The 22,147-nt window shown below is 35.0% G+C and overlaps 1 protein-coding gene and 1 pseudogene across 1 annotated transcript; both read left to right on the top strand.

The window, feature by feature from the left end:
• Positions 1 to 2,132: 2,132 nt before the first annotated feature.
• Positions 2,133 to 5,935, top strand: LOC132281449 (LRR receptor-like serine/threonine-protein kinase EFR). Its single transcript, XM_059783148.1, has 3 exons — positions 2,133 to 2,232; positions 5,226 to 5,582; positions 5,679 to 5,935. Exons 1-3 carry the CDS (start codon positions 2,133 to 2,135, stop codon positions 5,933 to 5,935), a joined length of 714 nt encoding a protein of 237 aa, XP_059639131.1.
• Positions 5,936 to 5,958: 23 nt separating this feature from the next.
• Positions 5,959 to 8,962, top strand: LOC132281448 (receptor kinase-like protein Xa21; annotated as a pseudogene).
• The last annotated feature ends 13,185 nt before the right edge of the window (positions 8,963 to 22,147 follow it).

The following is a 22,147-nucleotide window of genomic DNA, read 5'->3' as shown; positions in this document are numbered from 1 at the left end:
CTAGTAGTATGTTTACAGACAATTTCAGCCTGCATAACTATGCTAAGATGGCGCTTCCAGATGGAGTGATGGGGATTGTCAATTCTCTACTCATATTGGATGAGGACGATGAATCTGAAAGGGCCAACCAATGCAACATTGCCAGAACAAAAGATTGCTTGGTATCGGTGCTTAGAATTGGAGTCATTTGCTCTTCTGACATACCAAGAGAAAGGCTGGATATTACAGATGTTCTAAATGAACTCCACAAGATTATAAATGTATTTCTTATGTATGGATGAGAGGAGAGAAAGAGTGAGAAAGAGATGGAAGAAGTAATTCCTAGTTAGAAAATGATAGCTGGTTCATAAGGTAATGTTCAGAATAATGAGGTATATGTGAAAGATATAGTTACACTATATGTACTTTTATCATTATTTTCTTGTAGCTATGTTTATATATCTTCAACATCGTGAAATTACTAAGAAGCTACTGCTTGTAGAAAGGAGATAAATTGAATACTTCACCATTGAGTATTAAATCATATCAACATATATGAAATCATCATTGACACAGTTCAGAGGATTCTGACTATGAGGTGCTGCCTAAATTAGCTGTCTTAACGTTATGTCAAGTTTTTTCAAGAATTCGATCTATATTTTTTTCCTGGCAAACAAAAACATATTTCTAGATGTATGAACAGAAGGAGTAATATTTCAACGATACTCTACAGACATTACTAGGCAGCCTTCTTAAAGCATTCACATTCACTCTCTACTTCAAAGCAGTTTGAGCAGTAAAGTGGGCAACTTTGTTTGGCTCCCGTCACAGACTGTACTTAAAAATTATGCTGCATCTTCATAAGATTGACAATATATTGGACGATCTTATCAATGGTGGTAGATAAGCTTATTGACACTCCCTTAACAGTCATTCATCAGCACATAAGAAGAATAGATCTCTACTCCGCCCTACTGTCCCATTTTGTTTACCCATTGAACAACCCACCTTAGCGTTGAAGCCTCTGCTGAGTAAGGATCATTTACATGCTGAAACCATTTAACTGCAGCAATTCAATCCTTGAATACTAATCCACAACCATCATAAAGGTATCACTGTTATATGCAACATCTACAATTTTTTTTTTTGGTTGTTGTTCCATTGTTGCATTAGATATTCATCTACCTGAGAATTGGAACTTGGCTCCTTATGAGTCACTTAGTATATATGTGTTAACATATCCCACCTCACCTCCTGATACTTAATAGAATTGCTCAATTGCTTTATCTCTTATCCTTTTAATTCCACAACTTTTCTCTGCAAACACCCTTCTATTCCTAGCTTTCTACATATAAGGATCCCAGTCAACCGCAATAGTTATGTCCTGATTCTTCATTTTCCCAGCTATGTGTCTCCTAATTAGTATGACCTGATATAAATTGATGCCCAAGTGGCTTTGGGTCCCTAAATCTTTAAGTCTATTAAGTCCTAGGTCCCGGTTTCGAGACAGGTAGAGAGAAAAAAAAAAAAAGAATAAAAATATGTATATAACATTCACTCTTTTGATATTATTTGAATTTATTATTGTCACTTCTTGACATTAAAAAATAATATATGATCTTTAAGAGCAGAGGAATTTTAAGAACAATAAAAGGCAATTTAAATCAAATCTTGGTGGTGGGACCCACGTGATGCATGATCCAACGGCTGAAAGGCCCCGAAGGTACGGTACCCCTAGGGTATTGTAGATTTTTTTCCAGACTTAGAGGGTTTTTAATGTCTTTTTGAGAATATTAATGACAATAATTTTGTGATGATAAATTAAATTCACTAGAAATGAGTCTGATTATTGACGTTGCAATCATTCTTCTTTTCTTTTTAAATCTTCTTATTTCCTCTTCTCAAATGGTATAAGCTCTCCTCCCATCAGTGGAGGTTGAGTGGTTGAGCTTCGGTGAAGGCATAATATACATAGTGGGTGTAAGGACCCGAACCCGGGGGTCAGAATTGTTTACCGGGTCCTTATCCGAACCCGAGGTCATCTAAGGCATTACCGTTCTTTTCTATGTCAATGCATAAAATATATACGTCATCTCAAGACTCATAGTACATCATATCACTAACATCACAGAAAACTTACAAATGCAGGTACAATGGCAGCTGCGTTTAAGTCCATGGATACAAGTCATACGTCCATACTCCTCCGGTTTCCTGAAAATGTTAAGATAAGGGGTGAGCTCAACAGCTCAGTAGGTAATGCATAAAACACTGGTTTTGGACTCCCTTGAGCCAACAACCAAAGAACGGGAATAGAAAAGAAGCCGGAGTCATGCAATTGGAGTCCGTACAATATTTATAACATAACAATCAATACACGTAGTCACATATCACAATTCTTCAAAATCATGCACATGATATGAAGTGTGATGCATCCCATCCCAAACTTGGTTTATACCGACCCAACACTCACTTTTCGAAAACCCGCTAACTGACTTTACTGAGGCGAGATTGATAGCTATTCCCGGTTCCAATTCTGACAAAGCCTGGCAATCATTAAAGGGCCTAGTATCAATTTTTTCACGCCCTACACCAGGCCAAGCTCCCTCTAGGTCAACCTAGCCTCAGACTCGCGAAATCCGGTTTATTTCCTTACAATCATTTCCAAACACATTTCTTTTAAAAAATAAAATAAAATCATTTCAATCTCACTTTTCCCAAATCATGCACATGCCATGAATGGAATCATGCATGAATGAAGGCGATATAAACATGCCTGTACTTTATCAGTTTAGCCATACATACTCATCATCATATATATGTAATCTCAAGAAACAAATTCAACGCAAGGCATATTCATTAAACAACTTTGCAACTAAGCACATATATACATACACAATTAATATCATCTAGAGTATGTTTCGTCGCATAAGCACGTAAGCACATAACTTTTTTTTTTTTATAAGTAATAATAAATTAAAAAATGCATTCAATAGGGGAATGCGTCCCGTAGACAACACGTAAGCACATAACTGACATTCAATTTTACCGAAATTTATCATTTTAAGCATGTTTATCAAGAATTCAAGTATACGAACTCAACTAAAGTCAAAACTTAATGGTTTAGACATCCCTACCTCAAAAGTAGACAAAATGCATCCCCGGCCGGAAAAGTCAACGCAGTCAATGCCGATCAACGGAAGTCAACGTCGGTCAACGGCGGCGGAACGGAAAATTGTTCGGTGGGAACGTAGCCGACGACGGAGAGATTCTACTGTTCCAAAGGCGCGTTTTTGAAATCCGACTTCAAGTGGCCCAAAACCCCCTCCGAAGTCTTAGAACTAAAAACTTCAAAAATTCATAAAATAATCACCGTTTAAGTACTTTGGCTATGTGATAGAGAACGATGAGAGAAACCTTTTCCGTCAAGGAACCAAGACCAGAAAGTGGAGGACAAATATAAAGGTTAAAAGAAATGAAAAAAAAAAAAAGAAAAGAAAAGAAAAAAGAAAGCAGGAGAGAGAAAGAGAGAGATTATGTGAGAAAGAGTGAGAATGAGCAGTAAAATGGCTTTAGGGCCATTAAAATGAATGGCTTGTGGGCCCCACAACTTTAAAAAAAAAAAAATCTCACCTTTAACTTTTTATAATATATGTGTACATACAAATTAAAATGTAACCACACAAACTAACATTTAATTTATGCACAAAATAACAACGCATGAAATGCAATGGACCCAAAACAGAACCCCCGTGTTCAACAACCCCGGTAGTGGGTCCCACCTGGGACCTCCCGGTCCGAAAAATAGAAAAATGCCGAAATGGCAACCATTGCATTTCCAAGAGTCCTGAACTCAAGGAAGTACCCCAACCAGCTCTCGAACACACCCGGCATACCCCACGGTGTCCGGCATGCAAAATGAGGTAAGACGGAAATACCCTTGAAAAAAAATCAGAAAATTCCAGAAAATGGAAAATGGGAAAAATCGGAAACATTACAGTGGGTGAGTGTGTTTATTTGAAAATAAAAAATAAAAATAAAAATAAAAATAAAATAAAAAAAAACCTAACAGCATAACCCAAAGTAAAAATAAGCCTAAAATTCAACTCTCCAAAAATTATGAAAAGATAGGATAAGAAAACTAATCACTAGAAACCAAAAATCAGAAGAATCCAACTCCGTTTAGACTACAAACAAAAATTCCAAATTATTTAACAACCTTCCAAAAGAAAAAACCGTGATTTTGAGGACCTAAATGCTGGAGTTTGGCCCAAAAACAGCTTATGCCAAGGGCATAACTCATATGTTTTGATCGCTGCACCCTTTTTTGGTTTTTTATTTTTTTAAAATTTTTTTTGGGGCTAAAACAAGCTCGTCAAAACTATCACTGAAAAAAATGTCAGCCAGCACCCTTGACCTTTCCCCGGTCCAAACAGACTCTATAATTAACTATGTGTAGGTTACTTCTTATTCACACCTTAGCTTGTACCCATTAATTATCCAAAGTCTCCACAACTACCCATCTCAGGTTCAACAATCAAGTTAATTAAAACAAGCTGAACTAGTGACAGGAAATAACAGCTAAAAAGAAAGTCATTCTCTTTACTTGATTCCAAGAATGTATGAAGAGGGTTACTTTAGATCGTTACAGTGTGGCCCCATTGCACTTTCAATACACAGCATGTATGTCTTACAAAAGCAAATGGAGTAACTATGGGGTCATTCTCATGAATTGACACAATAAATAAAATAATAATTACCTTGTTAGCCATCAGCGATCAAATTCTTAAGGATCCTTTCAAAGTCCTTCGCTCATGAAATGATTCCATCCACTTTTGTAGTTGGAAAGGAGTCACATGTAGTCATCGACATCAGAGGGTGACCATCCTAAACTTGTCTTCCCTGGAATTAGTTGGTTCCTTGTCTCCTTATATGGGAAATCTTACCTTCCTTAGAGCGATCCATCTCGAGAACAACGGTTTCCGTGGCACAATCCCCCAAGAAATTGGTCGATTGTTTCGGCTACAACATCTTTCGCTTTACAAAAACTCTTTCCAAGGTGAGTTTCCTACCAACTTGACTCATTGCTCCGACATCAGTGTCATCAACATCTCTGAAAACAAACTTGTAGGAAAAATTCCTATTCAGTTAGGGTAATCTCTTGGAATTTCGTCTTTCCAAAAATCTTTTCATTGGCAATCTCCCACCTTCTTTGGGAAATCATTCTGCTCTTCACACACTTGATCTAGGTGCCAACAATCTAGAAGGAAGCATTCCTTTTGAGCTTGGAAAGCTTTCCAACTTGCAGTTTCTTCAGTTGGGTGCCAACAATTTGTCTGGAATGGTTCCTATTCCGCTTTACAATATCTCATCCATCTCTGCCTTTGCTCTAGTTCTCAACCAGTTAAGCAGAAGGCTCCCCCAAGAACTGGGATTGACCCTTCCAAAACTACAATATTTCTTGGTTGGTGGGAACCAATTCTCTAGGCCTATTCCACCATCATTGGTTAATGCTTCAGCACTTGTTAAGTTTGATATAGGGGAGAATTTTTTTAGTGGGTCTGTACCAATGGATTTGCGTAGCCTTCAAGATCTAGATAGGCTAAGTATTTTTAATAACCGACTCGGAACTAAAAAAGCCAATGACTTGAGCTTCCTTGATTCATTAACCAACTGTTAAAATCTAAAAGATCTACTTTTAGGTGGGAATTATTTTGGAGGTGTATTACCCAATTCAATTGCAAATCTATCCACCAATCTCACCTCACTGTGGATAAATGTAAACTACATATCTGGAAGCATACCACAGGGAATAGGGAACCTCGTCAACTTAGATTCCCTAGTATTAGATACGAATATGCTCACTGGAAGCATTCCTGAATCTATTGGGAAAATTTCTAAGTTGGAAGAACTCTTCATTTCCATTAATAACATCACAAGAAAAATCCCATCATCTTGAGTATTCTTGGATTAGGAGCAAATATGCTAGTGGGAAGCATACCTGCATCTTTGGGTAATTGCACAATGCTACAAACATTGGATCTTCAAATTAATCACCTCACTGGTGTGATACCTGAGCAAGTTATTGGACTTTCTTCTCTCACAGTTGAACTCTTGTTAAATCACAATTATTTGACAGGACAACTACCATCACAAGTGGGTAACTTGAAAAATCTTGAACAATTATATATCTCAGAAAACAAACTTTCTAGAGAAATTCCAAGCAGTCTTGGTGATTGTCTAGTTTTAGAAGCCCTGCATATGGAGGGTAACCTTTTCGAAGGCACTATTCCATCATCTTTACAGCAATTAAAAGGAATTCGAGACCTAAATCTTTCTCATAATAGTTTGTCAGGACAAATTCCAAGCTTTCTAGGCGAGTGCCGATTGATTGAAGACCTAGACCTTTCTTATAATAAGTTTGAGGGTGAAGTTCCAAATAAAGGAGTGTTCATGAATGTTACTGCATTTACAATTGTGGGAAATGACAAACTTTGTGGAGGAATCAAGGCATTGGAATTGCATGCATGTCCTGCACAAAGGGCAAGAAAAAAGCTGTTCCCCCAAAAAGTGATAATTCTTGTGACAAGTATCACTCTTTCTACAATTTCGTTCATAGCATGTGTTTCGGCTGTTTTTTATCTGATCAAAAGGTCAAAACTAAAGTCTTCCGTAGATTGTCCGTTGGGAAATGAGTACCCAACACTCTCTTATGCAGAACTTTAACGTGCTACCAACGGATTCTCTTCAGCCAACTTGATTGGTGCAAGGAGTTATGGTTCTGTTTATAAAGGAATTCTCAACTCTGGTGAACAAATTGTCGCTGTGAAGGTATTCAACCTTCAACTACTTGGAGCCGACAAGAGCTTCTTGGTTGAATGTGAAGCTTTGAGGAACATTTGCCACCGGAATCTGCTCAAGATCATTACATCTTGCTCAAGCATGGACTTCAAATGAAATGATTTCAATGCTTTGGTCTTTGAGTTCATGCCAAATGGGACTTTAGAGAGCTGGTTACACCCAACTCTATCTGTTGAGAAGGATCCAAAGGGCTTGGATTTAATACAAAGGCTAAACATTGCAATTGATGTGGCATCTGCATTGGATTATCTTCATAATCATTGTGAAACAACAATCATTCATTGCGATCTAAAGCCAAGTAATATTCTTCTTGACAATGAGCTCTGCGCTCATGTGGGTGATTTTGGTCTATCAAGGTTTCTTGAAGCCACCAGAGGTAAACCCAATCATTCACAATCTAGTTCTTCAATCGGGATCAGAGGAACAATTGGTAATGTCGCACCAGGTAATATATTATCGTATAATTATTCCATAAGTTTATGCAATTACCTTTTGGTACATATTCTCTGATTTAGTTTCTTCAAGGATTTTATTTAGTTTTGGACTAAGGTGTACTTTAACGGTAAGTATATGAAACTTGCTTTAGATTATATTTAAACCACATCTTGTTGATTTCTTGATGACTCCGTTTTGCTTTGTGTAACCAGGTTAAGCATATTGTAACTATGAATAAGCCCTTAATGAAAATAATTTGGAAGTTCGAAAATAATGATTTCTGTAATATGTTATTTGTTTTTTTGTTTTTTTCAGAATATGGTATGGCTGCTCTTCTGACTTGCCAAGAGCACGGATGGATATTACGGATGTTCTAAATGAACTTCACAAGATTAGAAACACATTTCTTCTTATGTATGAAGGAGGAGAAGGAAAGAGAGAGACAGAGATGGAAGAAGTAATTCCTAGTTAGACAATTATAGCTGGTTCATAAGGAAATGTTCAGAATAATGAGGTATATCTGAAAGATATAGTTCCACTGTATGAACTTTTATCATTTTTTTTTTCTTGTAGCTGAAATTGATAAGAAGCTAATGGTTGTAAAAAGGAGATAAATCCGATACTTGACCATCAAGTATTAAATCATATCATTATATACAAAAAAAAAAATTCTATTATTTTTCAAAGAGAAATAGAGTCATTGTCTAAACTTCTACAATTACTTCTTTACGGTAATCCCATTTTTATCTGAGACTCTGTCCTGTGGAATTTTGACAACTTTACTAGTATAAAGTTCCGAGAAAGAATAAAACAATAATAATAAAAGAATGGTTCATGCACACATTGCAGAAACAATTTGGTCAATGATCTTAGATTTGTAGAAATTAAATTTCAAATTCGAATCAACAAATCAAGAAAATTGAATTGTATAATTGAAAAGAAAATGAGAGCGATTAATTACACGGAACCGGTGGTTTTGGCAACGTGACGAGCTTATTCGGTGGAGAGGTGGTTGGGGGAGAGCGTAGGGCACGAAACGGACAGAATCCCGAAGAAGAATGCTGAACGGGACGGCGTCGTGCATGCCAGACACCAGTTCAACTCCGTTGGCTGCGGAGGGAGCGGCGGCGCGCGGGGTGATAAGCCGCCGGAGGAGAGTAAACGCTTTTTGGCACGGAAGGGGGAAGGAACAGAACAGTAGTAGATGATGCCGTTGGACATTTGGGCCTGGTCCTGGGCCTAGGCCTAGTTGACCTAGTTATCCATTATTTGTAATGTATGACTTCGTTGCTTTGTTCTCTATTTATTTATTTATTTGGGTTAATTTCACTGACACCCCCAGGTTTGGCCAAATATCACTCTAAAACAACTTTAAAAAATTATTATCACTTAGGTCCAATTTTACTATTCCGTCACTAACACCGTTAAAAACATGTGAAAAGACAAATCTACCCTTATTTTTAAAATTCATTTTAAGCTAAAATATTAACAAATTTAAAAAGACAAAATTGCCCCCAACAGTTTCTCTCTTTAAAATATATATGTGTATATATATATATACAAATAGGCTCGGTGGCCTTGCACCAGCAACAATGAAGACGCCGATGACGGCGATGACGGCGGCGAAGATGACGGCGACGGCGACGGAGCTACTCCAAAGATGATGAAGACCAGCAACGATTCCGACTAGGTTTTATCTAAAACAATCATTCCCACAAACAAAAACCCAAATCAACGTCGACACTGTCAAAATCGCAGTCGACGGGGCCACCACCACCTCCTACACCGGTGCTGCTACCACTACCATCCCAACCCCGACAGGCAGCCAAAATTTCCCTCTCTCTCAACCACAAACGACCACCGGCCACTACCAAACCTAAGGGTTGTGATATCTGTTTGAAATTATAAAAAATAAAAAATAAAAAAGTCTGAAAGGAGCATACTAAACCTATTCTGAAATACTTCCGGGTAAAGATGAGACTCTAAATTACCGTTCTGAGCATCAGTTTATGAATCACCAGAAAACAATGCCACTCTAAGACTCTGCAATACAAAACAACAGATTGAAACAGAACAAAATCTAATTTCGGAGAAAAAATGTATATACATCTATATAATAAAATCCCCAGCTACATCCTTTCAAAATTAAATTAGTCATTTAAATAAGGGAATTAAAACATTTTTTTCCTATCTAAATTAATTGCCAAATTGGATGTAAATATGGATCTTAAAGAATAAATGTAATCAGAGATCTGAAGTCATAAACACATAGATATAGATAATACAGGCATATATATATATATATCTTCAGCGGCTAGCACGACCGCCATATAAAATGGAGGAACGGTTCCGGCTGGAAATTGCAGACCGGCCTTCACGAACAGCCTCCAGGCAGTCTGCATCTCTCACCTATATAGAGAGAAATTTGTTAATTATTGGTCTCAATTTTTTCTTTTATTGAATTAGTTTATGATTGATTGGTTTGTGTACGAGAGATTAATTACTCAATTGGTTTTTTTTTTTATTTATTTCACAATTGGGTTATCTGATCTCCACAACCTCCACTGCCGGCGTGGGTGAGAGGGTTTGCAGACAATGTGAAGGGAAAAGAGAAATGTGCGTGAGAGATAGTGGGTCGGTTTTTAAAATTACATAAATACCCATAATTTTTATGAGGTGACTGATTTTAGTGGGGGTAGTTTTGTACAATAGTTTTTCCATTTATATATATATATATATATATAAATAATTGTAAATTGAAAAACATTTAGGGATAATTTAGTCTTTTAATCTAGTTTTATAGGTCAAAGAACCATTTTGACAAAGTCAAAGGGTATTTTAGTTAATTTACATGGTGTCAGAACTCTACATGTGACGGTTGGGGTGTGAGTGAAAAACGGAACAAACATTTGCAGTATGGGTGATAGTAATTTTTGAAAGTTGTTTTAGAGTGATATTTGGCCAAACTTGAGGGATGTCAGTGAAATTAACCCTATTTATTTTTAGGATTAATTTCACTGACACCTCCTCAAATTTGACCAAATATCATATTAAAACACCTTTCGAAAATTACTATCACTCACATTATAAAGGTTAAATCTCTTTTTTACTCACACCTCTAAACTTATTTTTCATGGTTTCAAAACACTTTTTGCATATAAAATGAGATTGTTACGCTTTTGACTTTAAGATGACTTAAAAAAAATTGAAATGACTTAAATACCTTTTGACCTTAAAAATTTACAATTATTCTCTCTCTCTCTCTATATATATATATATATTATGTACACACAGATAATCAAGAACTAAATTAATTAGAGATATGAAAGGATTTTTTTTTTTTTTTGGAAGAGCAAAACAAAAAGATTAGTTACCCAGTAAACAAAAAAAATAACAAATATAGTATCCATCAGAAGAAAGGAATTGTAATTCTCTCTTCCATTTCCATTTACCATTTAGAAAGATTTGCATTCATTAACCATGATCAACAGAACAAAAGAAATGAGAATAGAAACAAATAGTAAGAGTACAATTACCAGTACTCTATTTCCCTTCTCTCTCTCTATATGTCCCACTTCTTCTCTGTTCAAATTGAGATGAAGAAAGATGACCCCATCAGTGGAAACATTAAGATGAAAGACCACTGCTATAATTATGGTATTGACTATTGTTGTTGATGTTACTTGTTAGTGGCGTTGTCATTGCTTGGGCAATACCAATCCTCTTAATAAATGATTTTTGTCCTTGGTCTCACACAACATATTCAAAGCTTTCAAAATCACCACAACAAGCGTGATGAATTGGGTTTTTGGTGATTAGGGTTTGTAGTGAGAGAATGGGAGTGCGGGAAATTTGCATAGAGGAAAAGGGTATTTTAGTCATTTTAGTTTTAAAATATTTTACAATAAAATGTATTAAAAAAATTAGGGGTAAAATTGTCTTTTCGCACATTTTTAACGGTGTCATTGACGAAAAAGCTATTTGGGGTTTGAGTGATAATAATTTTCGAAAAGTATTTCAATGTGACATTTGGCTAAATCTGAGGGGGTGTCAATAAAATTAACCCTTATTTTTAATACCTTAAACAACGACACTTTGCCTTACGTTATGAAGGTGTTGATCGCCACAACCGATCAAATCCGGCAAAGTAGTAGTACATACAACATTTTTATTTTGATAAAAATAAAGCGTAAGTTTACAATTCCACAAATAGTCAAAATATCTATATTCAAGCTTTTTCTAAAAGAAGAAAATACTTGCCTCCTTCTCTATAAAAAGGAATTTCCTTCTGCTATTAGACTTGGCCCCCAATAAATTTTTTTACATCGGTCTAAAACTTAAAAAAACTTGCTCATTAGTATGTCATCCTTATTTACCGCTGATATGGTCTAATCACAAATGTATAAATAATTCGTAATTATAAAATTTTAAAAAATAATAAATAAATACAATAACAATTTTGTTTTTTTTTTGTTTTTTTTTGGTGATAAATTCAATCACCTTATCTGATTTTCTTATTTATCACTTTTCAGATTTTGCAATTAGGGATTATTTGTGTATTTGTGATTGGACAACATCAATGAATGACCTACTATTTTTGTATAGATAAATATGTGTTTGTACAAGAGATGTTTGTGTGTATGGGAGATAGAGATTTGCGGGTGTACATGGACGTGTGTGTATATATTTATGTGTGTTGCTTCAAAACCGCGCAAAGAATATGAAGATGCAAATGGACATTTGCTGTAATATTTTCGAATTTCGCCATTTTTCATTTTTCTAGAATTTTTTTCGTTCATGCAAGGGCATTCTCGTCTTTTCTCATTTTGCGTGCTGGACACCTCGGAATGTGTCGGTTGTGTCTGAGAGTTGGTTAGGATATTTCATTGCGTCCAGGACTCTTTGAAATGCCAAGGTTGCCATTTTTGCATTTTTCTATTTTTCGGGCCGGACAGTCCCGTGTGAGACCTGCTACCGGAATTGTTGAGTACAAGGATTTTTAGTTGGGTCCATTTGCACCTCAAGCATCTTATTTATTATATTTATGTAGTTGTGAATTATTAAATGTGTATATATAATTGTGTGGCGTAAAAAGGAAAAATAAATAAATTAGTTTTGGTGGTGGGACCCACCACCACTTTAAGTGGCAAAAGGCTACCATTGGCCTCATAGATTCTCTCTCTCCCCTGTAATCCTCTCTCTCCCTCTTCTATTCTTCATTTTTCTTTTTTCTTTTGTATCAAAAACTAAAGTTTCAATTAATCTCTTATTTCTTTGAGTTTTTGGAAGCCGTTTGTGGGTAAATGGAGAGCACGGCGAGATCTACGTGTGAGTACAAGCAATTTCAGTTTTGGCCTCCTCTAGGATTTCGAGTTTTGAGACCCATTTTGAGGGTTTTTCTACAATTTGAGGTAGGGGTGTTCTAATATATAAATTCTTGTGCTTTTGTGAGTTTTCTTGTTTAATTTGATGTTAAGCATGCTCAATTTGTAAAATCTCTTACAAAATAGTTTAAATATTGGTTATGGAACACATGACTACTTGTTACTTGTTGTGTAGTGATTATATATACCTATGTGAAGTTAAATTCATGTTTTAAATGCTTACCATGTTAAATTGATGTTGATTGAAAGAATGAGTTATGTGTTTTAGAAAATTATGTTGGATGGTATGTGTGAAAAATTTATTGTTGAATTGATGATTTGAAACATGAAGCATTCTTGCATCCATTGAGAAGAGAAATGGGATAAGTGTTTTCAAAACAAAGGAAATTAAATTTTTTGAAAATGTTTTCTAAAAGCGTTTGCGAAAACCCGGACGCCTAGGAGGCGCCTAGTGGTCCGTGGTTTTAGTGTGATCTAGAGGGGGTTAGAGAGAGACTTTAGTGTGGTTGAACAACCCAGACGACGCCATGGAGGTGCTATGTGGTCGGGGAAAAACTAACCAACCCCTCCCTCGTGACACCTTGGAGGTGCTTTGGGTCAGATTACATTAACGGATTGGATGTTGAAACAGAAATGTTTTAGAAATGGGGAGTGACATGAGTATGGCATTGCACTTCATTGGCATACATGGCGTGTTTGTGACTTGGATGGCATATTTGTTTATATTGGATGTTGTAGTTATGGTATACATCCCCTGTAACGACCCGAACCCAAGGGTTCGAATCGCTAACCGGGTTCTTACCTGAACCCCGAGGTCTTCTAAAGGCACTATGGTAAGTTCTAAGGCCGATACGAAATGCACGTGTCTTCCCAAAACTTATACAAAACAAACGAAATCACAAATATAAAAGATAATAAAACAGTCCACTAACCCATTCAAACCTATTAGGGAACGTCATCCGCCACTACCTTCCCGTGACCTGAAAAATGTTAAAATGATGGGGTGAGCATAAAGCTCAGTAGGAAGCGTCTAAGACACACCTCTTACGACCTCGTGAATCCATACAATGAATAGGATACGAGAGAACGAGATCATATCTAGGGAAAAATAAGCAAAGTAATGTTAATAATCAACAAATACATACGCAAGTCATCTAACCACCAAATATATAATGTATGCCAATGCAATGCCATGCAATGCAATGTTGTTCCCCATTTCTGAAACAATACCATTTCAACTTTCAAACCGTTAGTGTAATCCGACCCAAGGCACCTCCAAGGCGTCATGAATGGAGGGTTGACTAACTATCCATGACCACAAAACACTTCCAAGGCGTCGCATCCGGCCTAGTTAGCTCAACCGTACTCCCTTCTAGACCACACTAATACCATGGACCACTAGGCATATCCTAGGCGTCCGGTTTTCATAAACACTTTCAAAAACGTTTCCCCAAAACAATTTCATTGGCTTTTAAAAAAAAATACTTTTCCCCTTTTTCTTTCCCAATGGATGCACGAATGCTTCATGCTTCACAATTTACCATAATTTTCACATCATCAAACCTTAACAACATTTCATACTAAAGAAGAATTTTCTCATAAATTTATAGCATGCTTTAAGTCAACAAAATTTCTACAATTACACATATTAAATAAGGACATAATCATAAAAGCATGTTTTCTATATCCAATCAACAAATCATACACACATATATTATTTACACATAACACACATAGAGATACACATCATATATCTAGCATCATAGCAATTTCTCAAGAAAAAAATACAATAAATCCTATACATTCCATCTACATCATGATCACATTATTAAGGGAAATCCTAACATTTATTTTCACAATTTCAATATCACTTTTCTTAACAATTAAAAATCATGGGGCATCTAAAATGTTAATACTAAGTATGTATTTTCACCACCAAGTATATAATCATAATCATTAGTTCAATTAACACATTTAATACATCTATCGCCTTAATTACATACAACCACAACAACATAGGCAAAATTGCTAAAATCAACCATGCTTAGAATCAAATTAAAGGGGAAAACTCACAAAAGATCAAAGAAAACATGAATCAGAGCACCCCTACCTCTTAATTATAGAAAACCCTCAAATGGGTCCAAATTTTCAAAATTCTTAGAGTGGCCAAAAGCTGAAATTGTTTGTACTCACATGTAGATCTCGCCGTGCTCTCTGTTTTGCTGCAAACAGCACCCAAAAACTCCAAGAGATGAGGAAGTAATTGAAACTTGAATTTTTTGTAGCAAAAGAAAAAGAAAAATGAAGAACAAGATAAGGAGAGAGAGATTTACGGGAAGAGAGAAGGAGGATGAGACCAAATGGTCTCTTGGCCACAATTTCCTTTAAGTGCAAGGTGGGCCCCACCACCAAATTTTAAAATCCCATTTCCTTTGACTTTTCTTTTGCATCACAAATATGTATACATGTGTAAATAAATTGCAAACATTACATCCTCGGTATAGTATGATCTCGTTCTCTTATTTTCTATTCTATACGTGGATTCACGGGGTCATAAGAAGTGTGTCTTAGACACTTCTTACTGAGCTTACGCTCACCTTAATATTTTTAACATTTTTCAGGATACGAAAAAGAGGTGGCGGATGACAATCCACCACAAGTTTAGACGTGATTGAAGATCCATTTTAATTTGCTATCTTTTGTATTAGAACTCTAATATTTTGTAAATGTAATCTTAACTATTTAGTGAAATTTTAGTTTAACTGGTATAATGTTGTAAGTTATGGACTTTTAAATTTTAGCTACAATTATGGATTGTAACTTGATATAACTAAGGTGTGTTCCTTATTTGGATAAGATAGAGGAACGAGACTTTTTATATAAATGTAATCATTTTGGGAATGTGATATGATAATTGTATAGTGCGTTGGGACATGATAGGTTAGTTTAAGGCCTAGTGGGGCCATTGCATTTTTATGTATTTCAACAGGTTGTAGAAGGATTTTTCTGCGGAGGTTATGCTGAAATTTTATATATTTTATTATTATTATTTGGTATCTTCTTGGGTCGTTACAAATTTGGTATCAGAGCAATGGTTCGAATACCATTAGGATGACGGGTAGAGGCCTACTTGGGATTGCATAGGGAAGTTGAATTACATGATTATGTGTTACGTGTTAAAGTGTTTAAATGTTTGAGAAGCATACCTACTTGTTTACCTCTCTATTTACTTATGTGATTACATGCTTACGTGTTTAGAATTTTGAAAGCATGCCTATTTGCTAATTGCTTATGTGATTAAATGCAAAAATTTGTGTTACATGGCCATGTATGTGAAGTAGTTATATAATCCAACTATGTAAATGAAATGTGAATATATTTAAAAGCATGTTATACATGATAAGATGACAAGTTGTGAGTATGGGTTGTGCAAATGTGTATTATACGAAATGATGATAAGGATGGAAGGGATGTTTAATTTCGTATAATAAATTAATGGACTCATTGTTTAAAACTTATGTGATAGGATACGGTCATGTCAAGGTTTATGTCTCTGTTATTATGTGTGTGTGTATATATATATATATATATATATATATGTATGTCTTGTATATATACCTATATTCTTATGTGTTTATGCGGTCGAGCATGGGATGGTTGTGTAAGTTTTGACCTGGGTAGACGAGGAGCTCAGTTGCTCTAGAATTGTTGGGTGCCAGTTCTTATCGAACAAATTGCTTGGTCTTTCATCTTGTGGATTAAGCTATTCAGAGTGGGGTCCTCCTGATTTTCTTATTGTGTTTATACGGTGCTTAGAGCATGACTTTAGAATGGGTTCATATTTCACGGCATGGTGTCTTTATTGTGTGTGAGTTTCATGCATCGGTGGATGTGTTCCTGTGACCGTGGAGGTCAAATGTACGAGTGAGGGTTTCGAGGGAGAAAGGTATGACCTTAGGAGGCTAGTGTTTGTGACTTGGGTCACAGTTTGGTGCGGAGGTTCTTTTCAAACCAGTTGTGGTAGGTGTGACAGAAGTTGTTTGAGTCACGAATGTAGTCTATGGGTTGTAGATGTATATTGCGGGTTTTTTCGGTACGGTCTAAGGAAGCGTGTTGGTTCTGACTTGTAATACCCCTAATTTTAAAAAGATAGTCTCGGTATTTATTTATTTGTTTTAATTGTACTTTTAATTATTTAATTGATTATTTGACTAATTGCTTATGGGTTTAATTGAATTAAGTGTTACTTGAGTATTTGATTATGTGTCTATGTATTATTTGTATTTGTCTATGTGTTAATTGTTTAATTAAATTATGTGCTTAAATGGTGTTTTGATTAATTGTAAATTAAATGTTTTCTTTTATTTTATTATTTTCTTTTATTTTTCTTTTATGATTATAGTTAATAGTAATGAACCAACCAATTGAGTCTCATGGACTACTTAGATAGGAGGTTGGATGGGTATGGATTATTACACATGGATAGTTGTGTATGTATATATATAGATATATATTATATACATATATAAAAGGGAAAATAATTTATTAATTACTTTTATGGTAACTTTGATAGTAATATTTAATCTGATGTATATGTTTTATATTTAAATAATAAAAATATACATAGATTTGATACGTGTTATGTTTTAAGTTACTTTATAATATTATGGTAACTTAAGTATTATTGGATAATCCATTAATAAATAATGGGTAATTTATTAATTACTTTTATTTTAACTTGGGTAATAATATTTAATCTGATATATATGTTTCATATTTAAATAATAAAAATATACATAAATTTGATCCGTGTTATGTTTTAAGTTACTTTATAATATTATGGTAACTTAGGTATTATTGGATAATCCATTAATAAATAATGGGATGTGTATAATTTATTTATTTAATAAAGATATACATAAATTATATACGTAACATATTTTACTTACCTTTTTAATATTTTAATATTTATTTTTTTAAGTTGACTTGGATTGGGAAAAGGGTTAGGGTTATTTTATTTAGCCTATAAATATATAGCTATATGTTGTAAAAGGGAGCTAGAAATATTCACGTGATATATTCTAGAGAGAGAGTTAGAGAGGGAAGGAGGAAAATGAAGGAAAGAGGGGAAAAACCCTGTAGAGAGAAGATCAAGGAAGAAGAAATTTAACTTTCGATCCGAAAGTTTAAGGCAAGTTCTTCTTCTATCTCTTTCCCTTTGATTCGTGTTTCTATACATGCCCAGGAAATTTCAGGATTTATTAAACACATAAAATTAAATAATTATGCATGTTTAATTGGATTAGAACATAGGTTTTATGAAATTGGTTCATATTTGTTCTTGTGTTATGAATTGATAATTGCATGATTTTGATTTGATTTCTGGTGTGAATTTTTACAGGTTTAAATTATGTATTTTTCATATCTGTAGAATAATGGAACGTAAAAACATGCATAGGATTCCTGAACATTAAATAGGGACTAGGTTTGGGTTTAAATAAATTTAAATAGACTCAATCATAATGATGCTTGCTATTTGAAAACAAACAAATGTATTTAATCTTTTAAAATGTTTTAACAATTGAGATTAAATGTGTAGGATGAATTTAATATGGAGAATGCTTATTTGACGGTATAATAAAATATCATCATATATAAGATTCAGTTTGTGTAGGACATATGATATAGGAAACTTAAATAAATAATAAGTCATTCCTATTTTGTGATAACTTGATATCATATTATCATAGTTATTTCTGAATTGTTTGATGTATTTCTTTAATTGTTACATCAATTATTAGATTGTGTGGTTTAATGCACCGGTATGGAATGGTGGCATTCTAGGGACGGATTAATTTATCAGTTAAGTCATACCTATTTTATATAAGGGAATGGATTAACTAAAATTTTAAGTCCTACTTATATTCAAGTCAGGTCAGCTGAACAAGTTGAATGACTTATGCATGATTAATTTATTATATAAGGGAATGGATTAACTAAAATGTTAAGTCCTACTTATATTCAAGTCAGGTCAGCTGAACAAGTTGAATGACTTATGCAGGATTAATTTATACTGGATATGATGGTTATTAAATCTTATATATATAAGTACGGTGCCATGATATGAGCTGGAGTCTCAGGATCAGTGGTTAGGGTACGTATATTGCCAGGGATGTGTAGCTAGATATAGTGTAGTTGTGTACCCTGGTAGGTCTAGGTACTCATGCCCACTATATGTGCGTTTTGCATGTTGCCTACTATTCAGGTTGAGATAACCCTGTAGTCTAGTGAGGTTCCTTTAGTGTGTGTGTGTGTGTATATATATATATATATGGACTACTAGTTACTGTTGGATTGACTAGGATGTATACATGTATCGGATCTCTGCTTGGACTGTACTAGAGTAGAACTTGTTTGTGGGCCTGACCCACCATTATTTTTCAGGTGTTCGTCAGGAGTAGAGGTTGTTTGTGCTGAGCGGGGATCAGTCTACTTCATTTTTCCGATGCTACATAGGAGTTCCTTTATGATTCAGTTTCCTAATTTAGACAGTTATTGCTGTCATTTGTTTAGTTTGGATTTTCTACAGGTGCACACAGTATGGATTCCCGAGTTATATTTTGGAGGATCAGTTGTATAAGAAGAGTTTATTAATTAATGGAAATATATTCTGAGGTTTATTATTAGATTATCATTTTAGTTTCTTATCAGCATTTTATTTATTCTTCTTTATTCTTTTGTACTCTGTGTTCGTTTATTGCTAATTTTGTTTTTGATATCCTCGGGTATTCGGGCGTGGGCCTGGCCAATCCGCATTCAGAAATCCGTGGGTATCACATGACTGTCATATGGACTTGTTGGATTCTGTAGGCCTGGGGTGATATAGGACCGGTTGCAGGATGTAAATCACTTTGTAGTCTTGTAAGAGTCCGTTTTAGAGACTGGTTTGTCGATGAGTGATTCTCATTTTGGGGAATTACAGGAGTGTGCTATGGGTAATTGACTCTCGGTGAGTCTATTGCATGGTTCGGTCAATGAGCGGGGTTCTGGGTTGGCACGATTGTCTAGAGAGTCTCGAGGTGATGTGTAGTGGTTAGCTTTAGTTGTATAGAACAGGATTGCACTATAAGGCAGGTTGTATGGGGTCATTAGTATGTTTGGTTGTTGTAGGTGAAGTGATAGATGGTGGGTGATGCATACCAAATAGATTGTGTTTTAGAAATTGAAGGATGTGGACTGGAGTTTTATTTTAATCAGGTCTGAGGTATTAAGAGATAGTGCTAGTTGTTTGAAGATCCGAAAAGGTGGACTGATGATAAGGATGATTGGGAAAAAGTTGATCGTGTAGGTTTAGTTGTTAGCCCCATTCGACTTTTGTCGAGGCCAAGGGTGTTTTGAGGAACGGTGAAGAGGGGAGGTAGTGATGTTGAACCTAGGGTATAAAGTTTTCTTGTTTGATGGTTTTGAGGTGACAGTTAAGTGTTGAGCATTTTGGTTTTTATGTTCATATTTGTTTTGAGGATTTGTCGACATGACATTACCGTATGAAGGTTCTTTTCTAGTGGTAAATAGTGGTTGTTGTGGGGGAGTATCGAGAATGATGCTTATTCTTTTGTTATGATGGTGTTACCTTAAGGATGTTTGAGGATGAATCGTGTGATACCCCCGGATTTCCGGATGCAGGTTGGCCAGGCCCACGCCCAATTACCCGAGGATATCAAACCAATTAGTAATAAATGAACACAGAATACAATTATGATAAACAGGAATAAAAGAAAATTGCTGAAAAGATACTAAAGTGATAATCAAATAATGAAAACCTCAGAATAAATTTCCATTGATTACTAAAGTCTTCTGATAACAACTGATCCTCCAAAATACAACTCAAGAATCCATACCGTGTGGACCCCTAGAAAATCCAAACTGAAGACAAAATAAATAAAAAAAGGAAATCCAAAGTTAAATACAAATAGTGATCCTACGCAGTAGGAAGAATGAGAGACCGTCTCTGCTCAACACGAACAAGCTCTAAGACTAGAACCGTCCGATACCTGAAAAATAATAGTGGGTCAGGCTCACGAACAAGTTCTATCCTAACTACAATCCAAACCGAGACCCAATATGCAGATACATCCTAGATGTCTCAACCATATTTATATAGTCCGTAAATAAATATATATATGCACACTACAGGATTCTTATTGGACTATGATGAGGGTCTCAACCTGAATAGAAGGCAACATGCAAAACGTACCTGAGTGGGCATGACTACCTAAGCCTAACAGGGTACGCATCCTACTGTAAATACACTCCCTAACCGTCGACTATGAGACTCAAGCTCATATCGCGGTACCATAATTATATATATAAATTCCATCCAAATACAATGTTGTGTCGGTCAACTGTTCGTCGCCAAAACATAACATATAATTAGGATTTAAATGTTTTAATTAAATCCCTACCAACCTAATACAGAAATATAAACAACCATCCAATATGTCGTTCAACTATTTTAGTTGACAGGACATGAAACCATGTAGGATTTAACTGTTTTAGTTAATCCATTCTGTATGTATGAATGGGTAGGAATTAGTGTTTTGATCTAATCCGTCCCTCCATATGCCACCGTCCCATACCGGTGCATATAATGCATATGATCCGTAAATAATGCAACACTTAAACAATACATCAAATAAAATCCACATAATCCATATAGTTGATAAAAACAGAATTTAAACAGTTCATCAACTAAAAATCCATAATAATATCCATGTAATTGACGAGACAAAGTTTAATCGTTCGTCAATTTAAAATCCAGAATCCATCCATGTAATTGATGAGACAAGATTTAATAGTTCATCAATTCAAAATATAGTATACATCCATGTAATTGATAGAATATAATTTACTAATTCTTTAATTAAAAACCAGACCAACATCCATGTAATTGACAGAAAATATGTAATTTATTCTTCAATTAAATCCAGGAGAAACATAACAAAATCTAATATGTATAAGACCCTATTATGCATCCAAAACAACTTTAAAAATCCTACACCAATTATCTAGGTTGCTAAAATAAATGTAAGCACTAAATACTTTACATCCGTTAACCGTGTGCGACGTACATTGCTTAAAACTTCCACACAGTGAATACCATTAGCATATAGAGATAAATTATGCATTGTGGGTTCAATTATAGCATAATATCATGTTTGGAGTCCATGCTACAATACGTTAAATTTTCAAAACAAGATTAAATAATTCAGTCCTTCCTATCCGTTAGCAGCGTGCAAAGTTGCTTATTTTTTTATACTGTTTATTCTATTTGCACTACAGATCAAATTATGCAATTAGAGAGTTTAAAATCCCATGAAATTACTTTTAAAATTCTCATTTTAGTCCTTGAAACAATTCAGAATCCCAAACACGTCCAGAACAGTGCCCAAAATTGTTCTGGAATTCGTCAAAACAAGGGAGCCTGCTCTCTA

This window comes from Cornus florida, unplaced genomic scaffold, assembly GCF_030987335.1.
Source record: "Cornus florida cultivar Cherokee Brave unplaced genomic scaffold, ASM3098733v1 CherokeeBrave_3.0.0_Hap2_Chr11, whole genome shotgun sequence".
Lineage (NCBI taxonomy): Eukaryota > Viridiplantae > Streptophyta > Magnoliopsida > Cornales > Cornaceae > Cornus > Cornus florida.
This window is presented reverse-complemented; position numbering and strand designations above follow the sequence as displayed.

What these genes read in the sequence shown, in the direction of transcription:
- LOC132281449 (XM_059783148.1), top strand. Translation starts at nt 2,133, where the DNA reads ATGGCAGCTGCGTTTAAGTCCATGGATACAAGTCATACGTCCATACTC. An exon ending in TGAGCTCAACAGCTCAGTAG is followed by an intron (nt 2,233 to 5,225) that starts GTAATGCATAAA and finishes CACTTGATCTAG; the next exon opens with GTGCCAACAATCTAGAAGGA. An exon ending in TCAAGATCTAGATAGGCTAA is followed by an intron (nt 5,583 to 5,678) that starts GTATTTTTAATA and finishes ATCTACTTTTAG; the next exon opens with GTGGGAATTATTTTGGAGGT.